Source organism: Myxocyprinus asiaticus, chromosome 19, assembly GCF_019703515.2.
Source record: "Myxocyprinus asiaticus isolate MX2 ecotype Aquarium Trade chromosome 19, UBuf_Myxa_2, whole genome shotgun sequence".
In the NCBI taxonomy this organism is placed as follows: Eukaryota; Metazoa; Chordata; class Actinopteri; order Cypriniformes; family Catostomidae; genus Myxocyprinus; species Myxocyprinus asiaticus.
In genome coordinates this window covers 10,801,149-10,820,099 of record NC_059362.1, presented here as the reverse complement: position 1 = coordinate 10,820,099, position 18,951 = coordinate 10,801,149, and the positions used below count along the sequence as shown (strand labels likewise).

Here is an 18,951-nt window from a genome sequence, read left to right as displayed (position 1 = left end):
TGGCCAAAAAAAAAAAAGAAGTCGCCGTTTGGAAATAAGCAGATACTTAAGAGCCTACAATTGGATCATAATTGCAATGATTAATATGTTTCAGCTGGCAACAATTCTTTTAACCCTAAATGATGCAGTGTGTAGCTTCTCATTACTTAAACAACCATGTCGGAAGACATATCCCATGCTCGTGGAAAAGATGTTCCTGTGTTTCAGAAGGGGCAAATTATTGGCCTGCATCAAGCAAAGAAAACAACTAAGGAGATTGCTGAAATCACTGGAATTGGGTTAAGAACTGTCCAACACATTATTAAAACCTGAATGGATAGTGGTGAACTGTCAGCATTGCAGAAGAAATGTGGTCAGAAAAAAATTATGTTGAATGATCTTGATCTGAGATCACTAAAACATTCGGTGAAGTCACATCGTAAAAAATCGACAGTAGAACTCATGGCTATGTTTAATAGTGAAAGTAAGAGCATTTCCATTACGAGAATTTACAGGATTGGGACTAAACAGCTGTGTTGCCACAAGAATGCCACTTGTTAGTGAGGGTAATCAGAACAAAAACGACCTCAATTTGATAGGGAGCATAAAGATTGGACTGTGGAGCAATGGAAAAAGGTCATGTGGTCTGATGAGTCCAGATTTACTCTATTCCAAAGCGATGGGCACGTCAGAGTAAGAAGGGTAGCGCATGAAGCGATGCACCCGCCATGCATAGTGCCCACTGTACAAGCCTCTAGAGGCAGTGTTATGATCTGGGGCTGCTTCAATTGGTCAGGTCTAGGCTCAGCAAAGTTATGCAGCAATAAAATGAAGTTAGCTGACTACCTGAATGTACTGAATGAACAGGTTATCCCATCAATGGATTTTTTCTTCCCTGACGGCACAGGGCATATTCCAGGATGACAATGCCAAGATTCATCGGGCTCAAATTGTGAAAGAGTGGTTCAGGGAGCATGAGGAATCATTTTCACACATGAATTGGCCACCACAGAGTCCTGAACTTAACCCCACTGAAAGTATTTGGGATGTGCTGGAGAAGACTTTACAGAGTGGTTCAACTCTTCCGTCATCAATACAAGATTGTCGAAACAATACCATGACGAATGCATGCCGTAATCAAAGACAAATGTGGTCCAATGAAATATTAGAGTATGCAACTTTTTTTTTGGGTCAGGCAGTGTACAAATACAAGCTCTCTTTCCTGCATTAATAAAAATATTTAAAATCACTCAAAACTCTATCACTACATTCACACAGTCAGTATTTGGGACTGACAATCATATTTTCTAAAAGGTGAATTGTCCTGTTCATACAACAGCTTACAGGAGCGGATCAAATAATGTCTGTTTGAACAAATAACCAAGTCTTTGAGCTTTTTTTAGGAGGCTTTGAACACAGTGTAGAGTAACTCAAAACTGGTGGGAGTAGCTTCGGTGGAAGACTGTGACTGGATCGAAAACCTCCGGTTAACACAGCTGTTATGAGTCTGTAAGTTACTAGAACCCCATGTGAAAAAACTCACTCTCGAAATGCAGTTGTGAGTTCTGAAAATTTAAGGGAGTAACTGAATTCAGGGGGCTCTATTTTCGTAAGTGCACAAAATGCCGCGCTACGACCATGCGCAAAGTCTTATCCAATTTTCATGAGAGCACTAATTCTAAGTGCACTTTTCTTGCCAGCGCAAAGTGCAAGTGGGTGTGGGTGGGAGTATTTGCACAAACTGTGGGTGTACTGTAGGTTAATAAAGTGGTACAAAGCGCAATTTGCTATTTTCCTGAGAAATAGGTCATTGCACCAAGATGTTTCAAAAGCATGTTTTATCTCAGCGCAAAGTCCAAACTCAGTCCCTGCATTTGCAGTTTGGAGATTCCACCTGCAGGTGGTAATAAAGTTAATGTACAAACTCAAAAAATACAGTGGAACATCACATTATTTCCATGACGATCATTGTTGTAGCCATTTTAGGAAACAAATATTTATGAGATTTGTGTTAAACTACGTATCTTTAAGTCATGGTTTATTTTTCAATTATTATTTGTATATTTATATTTACAATTGTATTTCTGATCTAATTTATATTGGTATTTTTCCACCTGTTGTCATAGAGTGATTCTAGTCACTGCAAAAGAGGCCAGTGGAAGATTTGGAGAGAGGGAAATGTTTGGATTTGGTAAAATTTAAAAAAATGTGCGTTTTTTTTTTTTCACGTTTCAATTAATTAATTACATTTTCCAAAGTCGACCGGCAGAAGTGAAGTGTGTTCTGATACAATCACAGTTAATACTAACCATGATTTAGTATACGAAAATTATTAATAATACTTAAATTCAAATATAATTTAATGGTGCGAAAATCCAAAACCTGAGGAGAATCACATTTTCCATGCGTATAAAAGGAGCGTTTCACTGTCATAGAAATATGCCTGACATTCAACAAGGACACAGTTAATGCACAAAAGAACGTAAGTCCATATTTCTATTCTTCTTATTGTTCAGACTATGATTGCATACAGTCCATTTACACTATCAACCTCTTAAAAATGTGCTGTCTTTGTTTATATCACTGGTGCTTTACAGGGAATGGACTACATAATAGAATGCAGACGATGCCGGAGAAGAACCTTAGAATTAAATTGCACTTGACCCAGCCCATTAGCACTTTGCGCTTGCAATTTCATCAAACCCATTTAACCCTTAATGCATGCTTGCACGAAAATACCAAAACCTCATGGCCATACCCATTGACTTGCGGTATGACTTATGGCATAGCACTGCGCTTAGCGCTAGCACTCTTAAAATAGGGCCCAAGAACTTTGTGTACACAAAATCTAAGAGAGGACAGAAAGTGAGATGTATTGTGCATTTTGTCTAAAAGTCTGAATATATATGCAGATATCCTGCTGGACTCACTGGGTGGATGAAGAAGGCCGAAGGTCAAGTTGGAATTGTTCTTGTAGAAGGTGCAGGACTGTCTCACACTGGCCTGTACACGCACATCAGCCCGCACACATGTGTCTACTGACGGCTGCACGCTAACCTTCATTTGACAAGGAGATAACAAAGACAGAGAGAAGAAAGAGTGCTTACATGATGACTTGCTTGACTCAAACACTCATCAAATGTATGACGCAAATCCTGAGATGAAATAAACATTATGTATTTACATCTGAACGTTTGTTTAAACTTTACCAGAAAGTGCAGTTTGCACTTTTAAGTCTTATACCATGGTATTGTTAAATTCTTCATTGTGATTGGTTGACACAAGTAATGTTAATACCACAGATGATAATGTCGAGCCTAAGATTTTTTTTTTTTAAGCAAAAATTGTAGTAACAGTGATGCATTTTAAAGGGAAGTAGATGGCGCTAAACCATAAACTTTATTTAAACATTCAGCACAAGAGCCATAACATTTCAAAAGTTTAGCCACCAGACTTAAACATTACATGTATTAACATGAGGTTATTTTGATAAAGGTGCACTCAGTAACTTTTGTCTTTGTGTCATCTTGGATCTACACTGACACCTATTGGCTTGGATGCAGCATCATTTAAAATCAATCATTTTCGGTTTCAGATGCCATTGTAGAAATTTAGTATACACAGTCAGCCATGATTACTTTAATCAATGAGTGAAAGTGTCATATAACAGGATGGTTACTGAGATTAAGCAAGAAGTATTCGGCTGGTCATGTGATTCTAACATGGCAGCGCACATGGGCGAACCTTCTCCATGTAGAAAAAACAGCTTTTATAAAAGTTACTGATATGACTGGAGTCTTCATTTTAATGTGAGTTGTCATGATTTCTTACATATATTGCAAAATTACAATTCATGTCTTTTAAGTTAAACCTTTTGAATGAGGAAAAATTTACTGAGTGCACCTTTTAGCAGAGTTTATAGCTAATCCATGGTTTGTTGGTTCAAGTTTTATTTTGTACCACTTAATTTTAAATTTAAGATTAATTTTGTCTGCAATGATGGATTCTGAGCCTATAGCTGTAGATTGTTAGTACACAGGGCTGATCAAACAGTTAGAGAAAATGTCTCAGCAGTGTTTACACTGTCACAAGCCTGAAAATATGGCAGTTTGAGAAAGATAAAAGGACATAAAATATGTAACATAACCTTAGTGGCAAGGGTCTCGATTGACCGCCACCCTTCACATCGGTGCCAATATTGTGGCCAGAAATGAAGAGCAGGCTGCCTGAGAGAGGAGGAGAGAGCATGAGAGCGGATGGGAGAAATAACAATCACCGCTCTCGTTTAATGTCGAATTAATGCTCTCTTCTTGCTTCCCCTCAAGAGACCAGTCTCTTTCCCATGTCCCCGCATGTAAAGGATGGAGAAGCGGGTAATCGCGCCCCCACCGAGATGAGCCACCATACTCGCATCCTGGATTTAAAAACATGCATTGCGGCCATCGGCACAAGATTTCAGGCCATAATTATTATATATATAATAATTTTTTTAGACCAAACAGTTTTCCTAAAAATGGATGTCCACATATGTGGACAGCAGGACTAAGTTGTAAAATTAAATACAAAGCTCTTGAAAATCTGATTATTTTTTTTTTTCAAATTGTTTATTATGTTTCCAGGAGTGTTGATTATTCATGTTTTTGAGGCGTTACAGACATTACATCAGAAATTTGCATAAATAATTCTGATTCAAAGTATTAGCCAGCATCATCCAATCACTTCCAACCATATTAAAATAAAATTATACATTATAAATTCTGAATCTATGTACTGATTACCACTGTCCCATGTCTGCCAAACATGTTGAGTGGTCCAAACATCATCTGAAACTGAACTTTTGATACGAGTGATTGAATGCACTTCGCTGCATAGAGAGCTGTAGGATGCTCCCTTGTTCCCTATTTAGTGAATGACTAAACCTCCAGTGTGACTAACTCCATATACAGCCTCTGAAAGCAACATTTTCCAGTTTTTGGGTGAATCCATAGATTCTGAATGTGATAATGTATAGTGAATATTGGATATTTTAACTGAAACTGAGCATATAGTCCACGAATGTGGTCATTGTGTTTAATAGCACACCGTTTCACGATACATTGCTAAAATTTTAAAAGTGGACAATCGGATGAAACTAGAGACTCAATGGTTTCAATGTAAAAACTTAAGTAGGTTTCTTACCAGATGTAGTTTTTGCCTTTCAACTAAACACAAACTCCACTGTGATTGATGCTATGTTGCTTGGTCACAGTACTTGATGCATCAGAAATTTAACGCTTTAATGACAGCACAGAGTCTCCTGAACTGAGATCAGTTGGTTTAAATTAAATTAAATTATGTGTTGGTATAGCGAAGACAAAATACAAGGTCCACGCATGAGGATGCGGGGGGTCGCATGTGGTTTATAGATATAAATGTTGTAACCATTTAACACTGGTAAATTCTGTAACTTATGCATGACACACGTAAAGATACCAGAAAGGGACTGTTTCCATGGAGCAAACTCCACCATTATGTCAGTAATACATAATCAGAAGTTCATTCACCTAGTGTTCCCACCTCAAAATAGATGATTTAAGCCAGCGTCACACTAGCTGATATTTCCATCGATTTTCAGTCGTAACCCTCATTTACACAATAGCCATCCAGTAGATTAGAGAATGAGCGCACATTAGCGTCTACCAGCGGGAGGATGTTAATCCCTTGACCGTCGGGACTCCCTGCTGAGTTAATGGCTCAAAAAACTGGAAAAGCATATCAAACTTGTTAGAACAAATTGTTCTTTCACTGAGGCAGTCTCGTCATGTGACCAATAAGCTTCTTTTACTAAAGAACAGACAAGACGTCTACTGATCTGAATGTTTTCATCAGCGATCACACCCAGCATATCATCAAACACAGATTGTAATCCATAGTGATTCAATCACCAAGCATTTTTCTGGAGTTCTACACTAAAATGACTAATAAACTAGAAAGCAGAGACAGAACTGTCTGTTTTTGTTAAACATAAATCCTTTACTCAGTGAACTATGGACATACTTGTTCTACAGCTAGCCTAAATACACAATTACACACATTCACAAGGTAGACTTACTCCATGAATTGCACCCTAGAGCACTCTTTCAATTGTTTAAGTACTCCTGTTGCTAATTTGGCAAAATCTCTTTGACAGGGAATAAGAGAGTCGTGGGAAGTCGTTATGTCTTTCACCTCTCCACCATTCTGAAACAGCAAGTGTGTCATACATCAGATTAAAGAGTGCGAGATCTCTACAAACATTAGGTAAGTGTGATATCCTCACCCAAAATGGAGTTGTTTGGAGTCTGTTTCATGTCCAAGTGTTTAAACAAAAATGCAACCTTCAAACTTCTGCTATTAAACCTGCTGGAATGGTGGCTCTATTTAATTCCATTATTCTGTGTGATCCTGTAGCAAATTATTTTAATTTTTTTAAACCTAAGGAGTCGAAATTATTTTATGCAGTAATCAACATTGCCACAAATGCTGTCGATAGAGCTTAAATTAAACGTGAAACTACACATAAACATGGTAAATATGGTAAATTGACTCTCTAGACCACTGAATTATCAAAAAGTAATGCTTCACTTCATGGCTGTATAACCACCACAGGTGTGCAGTAATTCAATAACTCAACAGTCTATTGTCAATTATTCCTCATATGTCACACCCAGGTTACCTGATAACCAGCCAAGCTTGTCCTTATAAAGTTGTTCCATACAAAATAAATAAATTTACTGCAAGATCTGGCCTGAATCCCTTTAGGACATACAGAGTCAACGAACTCCCTGTAAAAAGGTTCGTATTTGGATCAAAGGAGGAAGCGGGAGCCGAGTAAACAATCCAACGTAAGTCTCTTTAATGAAACACTTTTCAGCGTAACACAAAAGGTTTGCTTTGCAGCATGACATAAATGCACACACATAAACACTGCTGTGCGCATCTCTCTCCCCTCTCTCTGTGGACTGGGCCATCTTTTATCTCCGCCGAATCTCACTGTGCACATAGAAACAATAATTAGTAACAATTCATCTCAGGTGGATGTCCTTACCGTTTTCTCTCTCCCCAGATGGGCACTCAACCACGCCCTCACATCCACATACCCCCACCGCCTGACTCAGGCCGGGGAACCATCCAGACTGCCTACCTCGTCACAGCTACCTCAGAACGGCCCCCAGATGCTGCATGTGCCGCTGCCAATCATTACTGTAAATAATGATATCATCCAAATAAGCAGTGTGAGGTCTGACGACTCGGTCCATAAGATGCTGAAATGTTGCCGGGGCCCCAAACAAACCGAACGGAAGGGTCACAAATTGGTGTAATCCAAACAGTGTGGAGAAGGCTGTTTTCTCACGGGACATCAGCATTTAGAGGACCTACCAATATCCCTTTGTTGTTGTTTTTTTGTTTTTGTTTTTTGTTTGTTTGTTTTTTTTTTCACCCAATTTGGAATGCACAATGCACAATTCCCAATGTGCTTTTAATTCCTCGTGGTCGCATAGTGATTCGCCTCAATCCGGGTGGCGGAGGATGCCTCTGCGTCTGAGACTGCCAACCCGTGCATCTTATCACATGGCTTGTTGAGCGCACTGCCACAGAGACACAGCGCATGTGGAGGCTTCACGCCATCCATGCTCAACTCACCACTCGCCCCACCGAGAACAAACCACATTATAGCGACCACGAGGAGGTTACCCCATGTGACTCTACCTTCCCTAGAAACCAGGCCAATTTGGCTGCTTAGGAGACCTGGCTGGAGTCACTCAGCACGCCCTGGGATTTGAACTAGCGAACTAGTGAACTCCAGGGGTGGTAGCCAGCGTCTTTTACCACTGAGCTACCCAGGCTCCACCAATATCCCTTTGTTAAATCCAGTGTCGAATAAAAGCGAGCCGTGCCCAACCGATCAAGCAATTTGTCAACGTGCCCAACCGATCGAGCAATTTGTCAATACGAAGCATTGGATATGTGTCAAATTTTCGACACTGCATTGACTTTTCTATAATCCACACAGAACCGGACCGAGCCATCGCTCTTAGGTACCAGAACCACCAGGTTGGCCAAATCACTGTGGAATTCTTCTATTACCCCTATATCGACTATACTATACTATTATAAAAACTATTATAAATTATATTATTATTATTATATTATGTTCTCTCTTAACAACTGACTATCAACCGACAGCCTGAATGTCAATACAGTACAATACTGTACATTCTATATATATATATATATATATATATATATATATATATATATATATATATATATATATATATATATATATATATATATATATATACACTTTTTTTTATATATATATATTTTTTTATTTTTAATTTTTATTGAATAATGTGTATCTATATAGTAAAAAAAAAACAGTGTATTGTATACTGTACAGTGTATGTTATTATTTGTATATTGTTGAGTGTAATTATGTGTATAACAGATGTTTAAATTGTGTTGTGTTAATTTGATGTTATTGTAAATTGGTATATGTCTCATCACTGTCACGACTGCTATGTTGATCGGAACTGCACCCAAGAATTTCACACACCATTGCACTTGTGTATATGGCTGTGTGACAAAGTGATTTGATTTGATTTGATTTGATTATCGAGCATGGCCTTTAATTCTTCCCACTACGTGCTGAGATGTTGCAAAGAGGCACTTCTTCCGGGTATCGCATTGCATTGTCCACCAAAACCAACACAAAGCAATGCCTGTGTGCTGAACATTTTAATGGCCCGACGAGGTCCATGCCAACTCTGTCAAAGGGAGCTTCAATCAACGGAAGAGGGCGCAATGGTGCTTTTGGATTGGTCCGGCGGATTCACCAGCTGACATTCGTGGCATTTTGTACACCACCTGCTAACATCCCCATGATTGCCCAAAATGGGTTATGAGACGGCTTAGTGTTTTCCCCTGTCCCAAGTGACCTGCCATCATACTATGATGAGCCACCAGGAACAACATTTCCTGACGGCTCCTTGGTACTAACAGCTGGGTTGTATCTTCTTTTGTCTGAGCGTCCTGCATCACTCGATACAACCGATCTTTTATAATTGAGAAATATGGATATGTGAGTACAATGCGCGGCTGAAGGTGCTGAACATCAATTACTTTCACTTGGTCAAACACATGCTTAAAAGTCTTGTCTCTTATCTGCTCTAGAAGAAAATCCCCAGCAGGAATTCCCCTAAGGGCTGGGGAAGCCAAGGCTTCCCCCTCCCTTACGTCATCCTGACGCAGAGCTGACATTGACAGCCCCGGCTCCGCCTCCCCCATCAACGCATAGCACACCCAACACCATCCCACTGTATTACAGGACCCATCCACACACAACCCTTTTAACAATTCAGGAAAAGCCAGCCAATTAGTGGACGGGTAAGACTGGAACTAACCACGGCCTCAATGTTATGCTTTTGGCCCGAAAAAGAATAGTGATGCTCACTGCAGGATAATCGTAAATATCCCAATGCACACACCTCACCTTCACCCAATTATTTGTATTCAATGCCCCATTTTGAACCAAGCATCGATGAATAGAGGTTTGGTTACAACCTGAATCCACCAAGGCTTGGTATGTACCCCCCTAATATTCACGGGTATTAGGTACATACCAGCTCGATCGGGGGCGGCCGGTGATGTCCTCACTGCATTGTTCGCAGATGTGACCCGGCTCCCCGCAACTCCAATGGACCGGCCCGGACCTCACATCCACACTAGTGGCGATAGCTTCCCCCACCTGAGTTGAAGAATGGGTAGAGCCAGGGGAGAGAGAAACAGGAGGGTTTATAATGGTATAGGTCGGAAGGAAAGAGGGGAAGGGGTGGGGGAGGGATCACAGAGAGAGAGAGAGAGCAGGGAGTGCCAGGCCCCGGGTACGCCACTAAATGGTCCTCCGCCAACTGCTTCATCCAGCGACACCAGACGGTGGCACTGGATCCACTCCGCTAATCCTTTCGGTAGTCGGGAGATGAATTGCTCCAGCACCACAAGATCGATGACATGCCTGATGTCACTGGGCTCCTCAGCCAGCAGCCACTGCCGGCAGGCGTCACGGAGCTGTTGAGCGAAGGCAAATGGGCGGCCGACTTCTCTCAGCATCAGGGATCAGAACCACTGGTGTTCCTCTGGACTGTGGCTGACCCGCTGCAGGATGGCTTTCTTTAGTTCGGGGTACCTCAAGAGGTTGTCGACTGGGAGCTGTTGGGCTGTGAGCTGGGCCTCCCTGGTCAGCAGCAGTAAGAGGTGGACTACCCATTGCACCCGCGGCCATTCCAGAGCTTGGGCCGTGCGCTCGAAGAGCTCCAGAAAGGCCTCCGGATTGTCTTGTGCCCCTATCTTCACGAGCAACACGTGGGGGTTCGCTGCTGCTGGGGTCATGGCGTGTGCCCCCTCCTGAGGCGCCAAGCTCTGCAACGTCCGTCGGTCCTCCTCTTGGCCAAGAGCGCTTTGAGGCACTCCTTCAAGGCCAAGAGGTTTCGGAAGACTTCCTCCAGCGGCGAAGATGACTCCATAGTAGCGTACCTTCCTCCTTATCCTGGGTTTCAGCACCAGTGTAACAAAGGTTCGTATCTGGATCAAAGGAGGAAGTGGGAGCCGAGTAAATAATTCAACCTAAGTCTCTTTATTGAAACACTTTTCAGCGTAACACAAAAGGTTTGCTTTGCAGCATGACATAAATGCACACACATGAACACTGCTGTGTGCATCTCTGTCCCCTCTCTCTGCAGACTGGGCCATTTTTTTTATCTCCCCCGAATCTCACTGTGCACATAAAAACAGTAATTAGTAACAATTCATCTCAGGAGGATGTCCTTATGCTATATCTCTCTCCAGACGGGTGCACAACCACACCCTCACCTCCACAACCCACTCTGATCAAACTGTCATATCACAATCTCAAGTTGCAGCTTGCCGTTAATAAGGAATATGAATCAAGATCGCTGCTAGTCTCTGCCTCAGACGGCACACCCATGGACGCCCACAGTCTGGGGTTGGTGGGACATAGGAAATGAGAACATAGCAACTGTTGTCTGATTTCATGTGTACTAATGTACATGTTTAATGAAGGGAGTGTAAATTGGCACTTGATACACTTAAAATTTGATTTTCATCAAAACGTGCAATAAGTAATCAAAAGGTAATCTAAAAGTAATTGTGTAAAAGATTACATTAATGATTACAATTTTAGTTGTATAATTTTTAATCAGTATCAGACTATATTTTAATAGTAATCTACCCAACACTGTATGTGCAAAAAGTCTACACTTATTTTCTGTTCTGTACTGTACTTAGTCTCAACACATTTTCTGCTATTTTTCTACAGTATATGTTTTCTGTAAAATCTTTCGTGGACACTTCCGTGCCATAATTTAAATAACTTTTTTCAATGCTGGTCTGTTATTGTGGTATAATATAGTTCAGATAACCCTCCTCCAAAATGGCATAGGAACAACACACTGTGATTGATTGCTTACATGTCATTAAGACACCTCTTCCTGCCTAAATGGGTGTTTCTTGCCCAGAATAAAATGTTTAGTCAAAGTTCTGGGAATGAGAGGCTAACTGACAACTAAATTAAGCCAAAAAATACAGCTAAGTAAACGGATATGATAACAAACCACAAAAACAGTGAATGTTGTCCAGTGAAGCCAAGAAAACTCTCCTTGATTGTGAGTGAGAGCAGTTTGTCACTGTCTCGCTGTGCTGGGTGACAGTGAGTTTGAGGACGATACCAGAGACTGTGATTTACTCTGTGGTCTGCCACATACTGACTAGCACATGCTCCATGAGGTCAGAAATATGATCTGTCAGCCTCTGTCTCTACTCTCCTTGCCATCTCCATTCACAATAAACCCTCTTCAGATTTATACCTTCCTATTTGATCAGTCATTACACATTTGTTTAAAGTTCTCTTGTCATTATTTGAAATTCAAGTTCTCAAACAAACTGGCACAATGCAACAAGCAATTTTCTGTCCACACTGAATGAAAAACTGCTCAGAGCATATTTGATGCTTAATATACAGTTATGTGGAGCGGGACTCTGGTCCAATGTGCCACTGAAGTAATAGCCAAGCGAACCACAAAATGTAATGCTCATTGCTTGTCGCAGCTGGTTAGGACAAAAACTCGGATTAAGACAAAAGAGATTTTATCACTTCCTGTCTGGTTAGGACACAATGTTAAGCTATGAATGGCCAGAGTTCATTCAAATCCCAATGGACAACTCCAGATAATTATTATATGAAAAGATCAAATGGAACCCCTGCTGAGCAACACTGTAACAGCTTTAGATGGAGAATACAACAGCTTTAATATGAGATCTCTTTCCAAACATTCAAAAACAAGTCTCACTGTTGCATTCAAAGAGTATGAAACCCAAAGGGGCATCAGGATGTCTCTGCTGTATCCGCTGATGTATGCAGTGTGGTGGAGTATACAGTAATCAGACTGCTCCTGAAGAACACGCGGGATTCCAAACGGCAAATGAAGAGGTTTGACATTTGAGACTGTAAGTGGAATAAAACAGAAAGATTTACTTTGTTAGAGGTATTAAAAGTTTCACTGCAGGGTGTTTTTTATGAAACAACAACAACAACAAAAAACTTTCAGTTCAGATCATATCTGATACTCATTTGAGATATGATCTATTCCTGACAGAAAGTTAAACTCACTTGAATCTGAGTCCATGAGTCGATGGTTTAAACGGTTCATCTGAAACAGAACATATGGACATTTTACATTGTGTTTGTATTTTCTTAGAATCACAGAAAGTGACAAAATGATGGTCCCATTTACACCTTGCATTAACATGTGTTTCATATCCGGATAGTAACTGGATATTCTTTAGCTGGATTGTAGTTACACCTTGCAGTCATATTTGTTTCCACTGTGATCGGATAGAAATCTGGTCAAAATTACCCACACAAAATGGAAAACACTACTTACATCAGAGGCTGTGGTAACTGAAAATTCTCAGTCTTTAAGCAAATTTTACAAAAACATTTAAAGTGCTTTCCAACACTTTAAAAGTCAGGGTTTTTCATTCATTGAACCTTTTTATGGCGGCCGCCAATGCAAAATTTCAGGTCACCAACACAAATTTAATGATATTCATATCAAATTTGGCGCTTTGCAAGTGTTAAATATGTTTCTCATCTGAAACGCGAGAGTGTAGCCTGGTTTCACGTTGTGTTGTGTCCTTCAAATTGCAATTGCAGAATTAAAAGAAAAGGGCAAGAACCCACAATACAGCACTTTAACAACGGATAACTGTAGCGTAATCTCATCATATAATTAATTACTTACGCAGTTTTATCCGGTTAATGAAAATGCATTTGCATTTACACCTTCTTTGAATGTGGTCAGAATTCCGTCCCTGATCACCTCCTAATGTGGTTTCAGTGATCCGATCACAATCCGTTTGCAATGCGTCTTGGGTGCATTTAATTATTTATTTAATTTAAAAGTTATTTAATGTGGTCAAAGAATGTGGTTTAATGAGTTCCGATCACCGAAAACGCATGTTAATGCAAGGTGTAAATGGGTCCTAAGAATTGCAACTGTGGTAAAAAAAAAAGAAAAAAAAAAAGAAAGAAAATACGTTTTGCCTTACAAGCACTAAAAAATTTACTTTTTTTTTTTTTTTCTGATTTGACATTATACGTATATCTCTGGGTGTAAATAAGTTGGCTCTGAAAAACTCTGGAAAAGCTTTTCTCTTGCTCCCAATCATGTCAACTTTAACTGAGAAACATTTTGTGTCGATACAAAGCAATCAAAAGTTATAGCATTACAAAAATAATTTATCATAGTGTCCAAAACGTCTCCATGTGTCCACAAGCCTCTCCAAACAAATAAAACATAATAATTGTAAATAAGAACTAATTACACATGCAAACACAACAATGACTAAAGGTTTGCATAGCATGCAGACATGATTTTAGTAATGAGATTTCACAGAATGAGTCTGCATCGAGTTTGTGTCATTTACTTGGTGCCATCTGCTGGTTGCCATATGTAACATTGTGCTTCGTGTGGATTATCTAATGATTTATGCATCTGACTACCTTGTGTGTGGGCTCGTTTGAAAGATAATCACCTCCTCTAAGTAATGGTAAGTGATAATTTATGTTCCGTAAATTTTTTGTGAAGTTATAAGCGAAAATGCTGCATATAAGCAACACCAACATAATTGTCAAAGACATATACTTAGCCATTACTCACTATAATTTTGTTTGTAAGTAAAATAAATAGGCTGGTTGTATTCTACTCTTTGAGAGCCTTTCAACAACATATGACACATAGCTTGATGAGTTTAATGTTTTTACTGATTGCAATAATATGTACAGTGCAATTTTCTTTTAAATAGATTTTCAGAACAGAACACGTCTGATTTGTCTGCAAATTTCAAAGTACTTTTTCAGTTTTGGTTATAATGCTTACATGCATTCGAAAGTAGAGCTTCTAAGCTTTCAATCGATACCTATTTTGTGTTGGTCAAGACTGTAGTTTTTAATATTTTGACAATATTCTTTTTTCTCCCTCTGGCCCATCCAAGCTTAAAGGGTTAATAACTTTAACAACATTACTTAGGTTAGACATATTTCTAAAAAAATATCATATAGAATAGCACATTTCAAACATGAATTAGTAAAATATATGTCTGCAAACATAGACATTGTTTTGAAATAGTTGAGCAGGGAAAAATAATATTTTCTGTAAAAATTGTTTTAGAAAGTAATTAGTAATGTGATTACTTTCCCCATAAATAAATCAGTAATCGGATTACAATTTTAGAGAAGTAATTACTTATTTGCAGTGGATTACTTTTTTGATTAACTTACCCAACACTGTTCACAACATAATCATGTTTTTGATTTTTTTTTTTTTATACAAGAGACAAATCAGTAAATCATTTGGAGTGGTTAAGTGCGAGTGGCTTGACTCATTTCCCTTTCAAAAACTAAAAAGCTACATTTGCGAGAGTGACATACCACAGGAAAAAACAAAATAATCCAGACAACACCACAAAGCCAAAAATGAATGTGTGATGAGTGTGGATCAGCATAGAGTAACATAAACAACAATCATAACTCAAAGAAATTCCTCAGAGCCACAGCACCAGACTACAGAGGCTCCAGTGACATCCATGCAATAACATCCTGAAACTGTAAGCTATACTAATGCTTAACTGAAATTACATGCAAAAAACCTGAAATCATGCAGCTATTTTGCAGCTTTGATTGTCTCTCAAGTTTAGTTCAATTAAGTTTAATTTGTGTAGTGCAACATTAAGGTTTTATGCTTAAAAGGTTAGTTCACCCAAAAATGAAAACTCTTGTCATGATTTATTCACCCTCATGTTGTTCCAAACGCATAAGACTTTGTTTCATATGTTGAACACAAAACAAGGCAGAATGTTGAATGTCTGACAGTCTTAATCAACATTCACTTTCATTGTATGGAAAAAAGATGCAACAAAAGTGAATGGTGACTGACACTAACATTATGCCTAACAAAAGTCATACGCGTTTGGAAAAACATGAGAGTGAGTAAATGATGCCAGAACTAAAATTTTTGGGTGAACTGTCCCTTTAAATCACTATTAACCAAGTACAATAGACAATAGCCAGGGCAAAATCCTTGAGCGTTAAAAAGGAAACTTTAGGTGGAACCAAGAGGACAGGAAATCCCTGCTCTTTAGAGGAATGAGTCATCTAATAACAGCCAGTTTAAACAGAAACAGTATTACATCGTATTGAGCAAGGCACTCATTGGATTTAAGTCTTGGTCTTAATTTTAACAAGTCTTAGCACAGAAAATGTCTTTCAAACCAAGCCCAAAATGGCCATTAGACTAGCATGTTCAGCATGGAGCTGCTCTGAATGATGTCTTTGATGCCAACCTCGGCTTCAGTGAGGGAGTCACAGGTGCAACCGTGGGGGTCACGTAGGTACCCTCTGTCAGGGGTACATGTGGATGGTGCAGAGCGCTCTGCGGGGTACACTGGCTGGTGTGGTGGGTTCTTCAGTAGATGGTTTAAACTGCCATGGGTGCCGTTATTGGGGGCTGGAGGAATACCCAGCAAATCTGAACAGAAATAAATAGAACTGACATTTATGTACAGCCTGTCATGAAAATTATGTGATTGTGGCGACATTTTAGCAAAATGACATTACATGGTTCCTTTGTATTGCTGCAGTTCTGAGGTGAAATATCCACTGTGTGGTGCTAAAAGTAAGTTGAATTTAAATTCTCCTAAACAGATCTCTTTTTTTTTTTTTTTTTTTAGGTTAATGCCCTATCAAGTTTTAAATAAAAAAGCCTTCCTACCACAATTGCTATACTGTATATTAAGGAGCTGTTAGGCAGAATGTTGGCCTCAGTCAACATTTAATTTCATTTTATGGAAAAATGATGCAATAAAAGTGAATGGTGACTTAGGCTAATATTCTGCCTAACATCTCCTTTTGAGTTCTACAGAAGAAAGAAAGTCATTTGGATTTGGATTTTGCCATTTAATGATGAACAGTATTTTAATTTTTGGGTGAACTATCCCTCTATGTTAGTAGCGTTGCTACTTCTAGTTCATTACCACCCAACTCTGGTATGTACTTACAGAGGTATCAGAGAATTTGTTGCCAGTGATGTACATTTTGTTTTCATAGTGGGTCACAAAGTCCTTGGCTGTGAATTTGGATGTTGGGAGAGGTGGAGAAAATTGTTTCTCATAGTTCAATTTAATTTTAACAACAAGGATTTCAACCAACATGAGCTCAGCATATAAACTTTCCTATGTGGGTGCTGGCCAGTTGACATTATTATACTGTAAAATCCTAGACTAAGCAAATGTATGCGTTATACAGCATGTGTATATATTGTGTTTGACCAATTAGATCTCATAATCCCACACTCAAGTCTTTGTTACCAACCCATGATACCATGAAGAGGCAAATTCATAAGTAGTGAACAGCTGTATTAGAGTTTTACACTTTAAACCAGTCCCTAAAACATGTTAGGTGTCCCCCTAATCTGGCTTGATTAAAAAACATTGTTCCTTTTTCAAGTTGGTCACCTCAATGCTGCGTCAGTAGCTGACATAATGGGAACTTCTCCCAGGAATTACAATCTCTGAAGCCCTTTAAAAATAATAGCAATCTTATTGGCAAATGGTGCAAATGGTGCAAAATATGATTACATATCTCTCATGCCTCTGCAAGCCTGACTCATCACTTCATCATTTGAAATGTATGCCTTAACAGCGAGTGGATTATTTTCTTCTCCCTGTTAGTGCACTGATGACCAGAGTATCTTTTAACACTTCCGTGTTTGCAATTGTAATGAATTGTGTTTCTTTCAAGGAAAAGGGACTTTTGCTTAACAACGTCTGTTTAAAGATTTCATTTTGAAAATATTTCCTCCATGTGAGCATTATTTCCCCCTGTCTGATGGGCACAAGTGCTGCTTTGTTTGCCTGGGCCAAGCTCACATGGAAGCTGCACTCAGTGAGACTGATTGCCTTCATTGTGAGCCCATGAAACTCATGATGCTTTGCTCCTAGCTCGTTTTCTCTCTTTAAGCCGATGCTGGCACCACAATTCCCAAGGGACCGTATGCAGAAGGCAAGCAAGGCAGGATACAGAGTGCAGAGATTTTAAAGATGATTTGTTGCTGGCTCAGGTCTTGAGTGCATCCTCTCCTCCTTATAAAGCAGCTTCGCCTGTTCAGTTCCCCATTGACAATCTGCACCCCACCACTGGCACACATGGTGCAATCATGTTTGGCGATGATGATGATGACAAGGATGCTATTTTGCTCAAGGCCTCTGATGGCGAGACCTGGTCTCACTCAGTCGATGAGCTTGCTGGTATTTCTCCCTGCAAGTGCGAGGTCTGCCTTTGAGGCTGAGTTGATGAAGGTTTTCACCTGGGCTGTCACACATCTAGCTGGTCAAGACATGGTACCCCCCAACTCAGCTAGAACGCATGTCTCCAGTGCAGCGGCCTTTATGTTGCTTGATGAGCTTCCCCCAGTCAAAGAGGCTGTCATGGCTCTATGCCCTGAAATGGCACCTTTTCACTTTGTTCTTCCTAAGGCGAGGACCCAGCGTGTTGCCCTGAGCAGATGGTGCTCTGCTTCTTACAAGAGTGTTTGAATGCAGGACTCACTCCATTCATGCTCAAAGTGTATGTTGCTGCCATAGCGATGGGCACTACCCTTTGGGTGGTTTGTTGGTGGGCCAACTAACCTCAGGTCAGTTAATTCTTGCATGGAGCTAGATGGCTGAGACCCTCTTGCCCCACTGCCATCCCAGTCTGGGACTTAGCGCTGGTGTTAAATAATTTTACGGGTTCACCATTTGAGCCATTAGACACAGAAAGCTTATGCATACTCTCCTTGAAGGCTGTGCTGCTACCCGCTTTGACTTCAGTCAAATGTGTTGGGGACCTTCAGGCCTTGTCGGTCAAAGACTCCTTCTTAGAGTTTGGAACAGGCTTGTCTAAAGTAGTTCTCAAAATTACGTGCCTGAGCTGCACGTCCAGCTGGTCAAGAGATGACACTCGCCCTACTCAGCAAGAACATGTTTCACTGGGTTGCTGATGCCATTGCACTCGCTTACATCTCGGAAGGCAATTAGTGCCCCATGGTTATTAAAGTTCACTCCGCCAGGAGCATGACCTCCTTCGGTCTTGGGATAATGGCATGTCCCTGGGGCTTCCCTTAACATCTTTGCCAGGTTGTATAACTTGGATGTGTCTTCCCTCTCTTTCCAGGTTTTGACTGCAAAGGAGGGTTGATGTATTAATGTTTCACTACCCTGTTGGATAGTGTCATTGTTTAGGTTGCAGGTCGTTTGACCTTGGCTTCTCTCACTCCCTATTAAGACGCAAAGGAGAGTTCCCATAGCATCAGCTACCTTTTCAGGGAACTAAATATG

At 40.0% G+C, this 18,951-nt stretch overlaps 1 protein-coding gene across 2 annotated transcripts in view; it reads right to left on the bottom strand.

The window, feature by feature from the left end:
• LOC127410025 (ectonucleotide pyrophosphatase/phosphodiesterase family member 1-like) overlaps nt 1–18,951 on the bottom strand; it is a 79,022-nt gene that overhangs the window by 21,931 nt on the left and 38,140 nt on the right. For both annotated transcript variants that reach the window (XM_051645012.1, XM_051645011.1), the window contains exons 18-21: nt 15,919–16,103; nt 12,686–12,725; nt 12,366–12,520; nt 2,910–3,036 (exon numbers count right to left, since the gene is read on the bottom strand). In XM_051645012.1, coding sequence (XP_051500972.1) covers nt 2,910–3,036; nt 12,366–12,520; nt 12,686–12,725; nt 15,919–16,103 — 507 coding nt within the window. The remainder of the gene's footprint in view (nt 1–2,909; nt 3,037–12,365; nt 12,521–12,685; nt 12,726–15,918; nt 16,104–18,951) is intronic.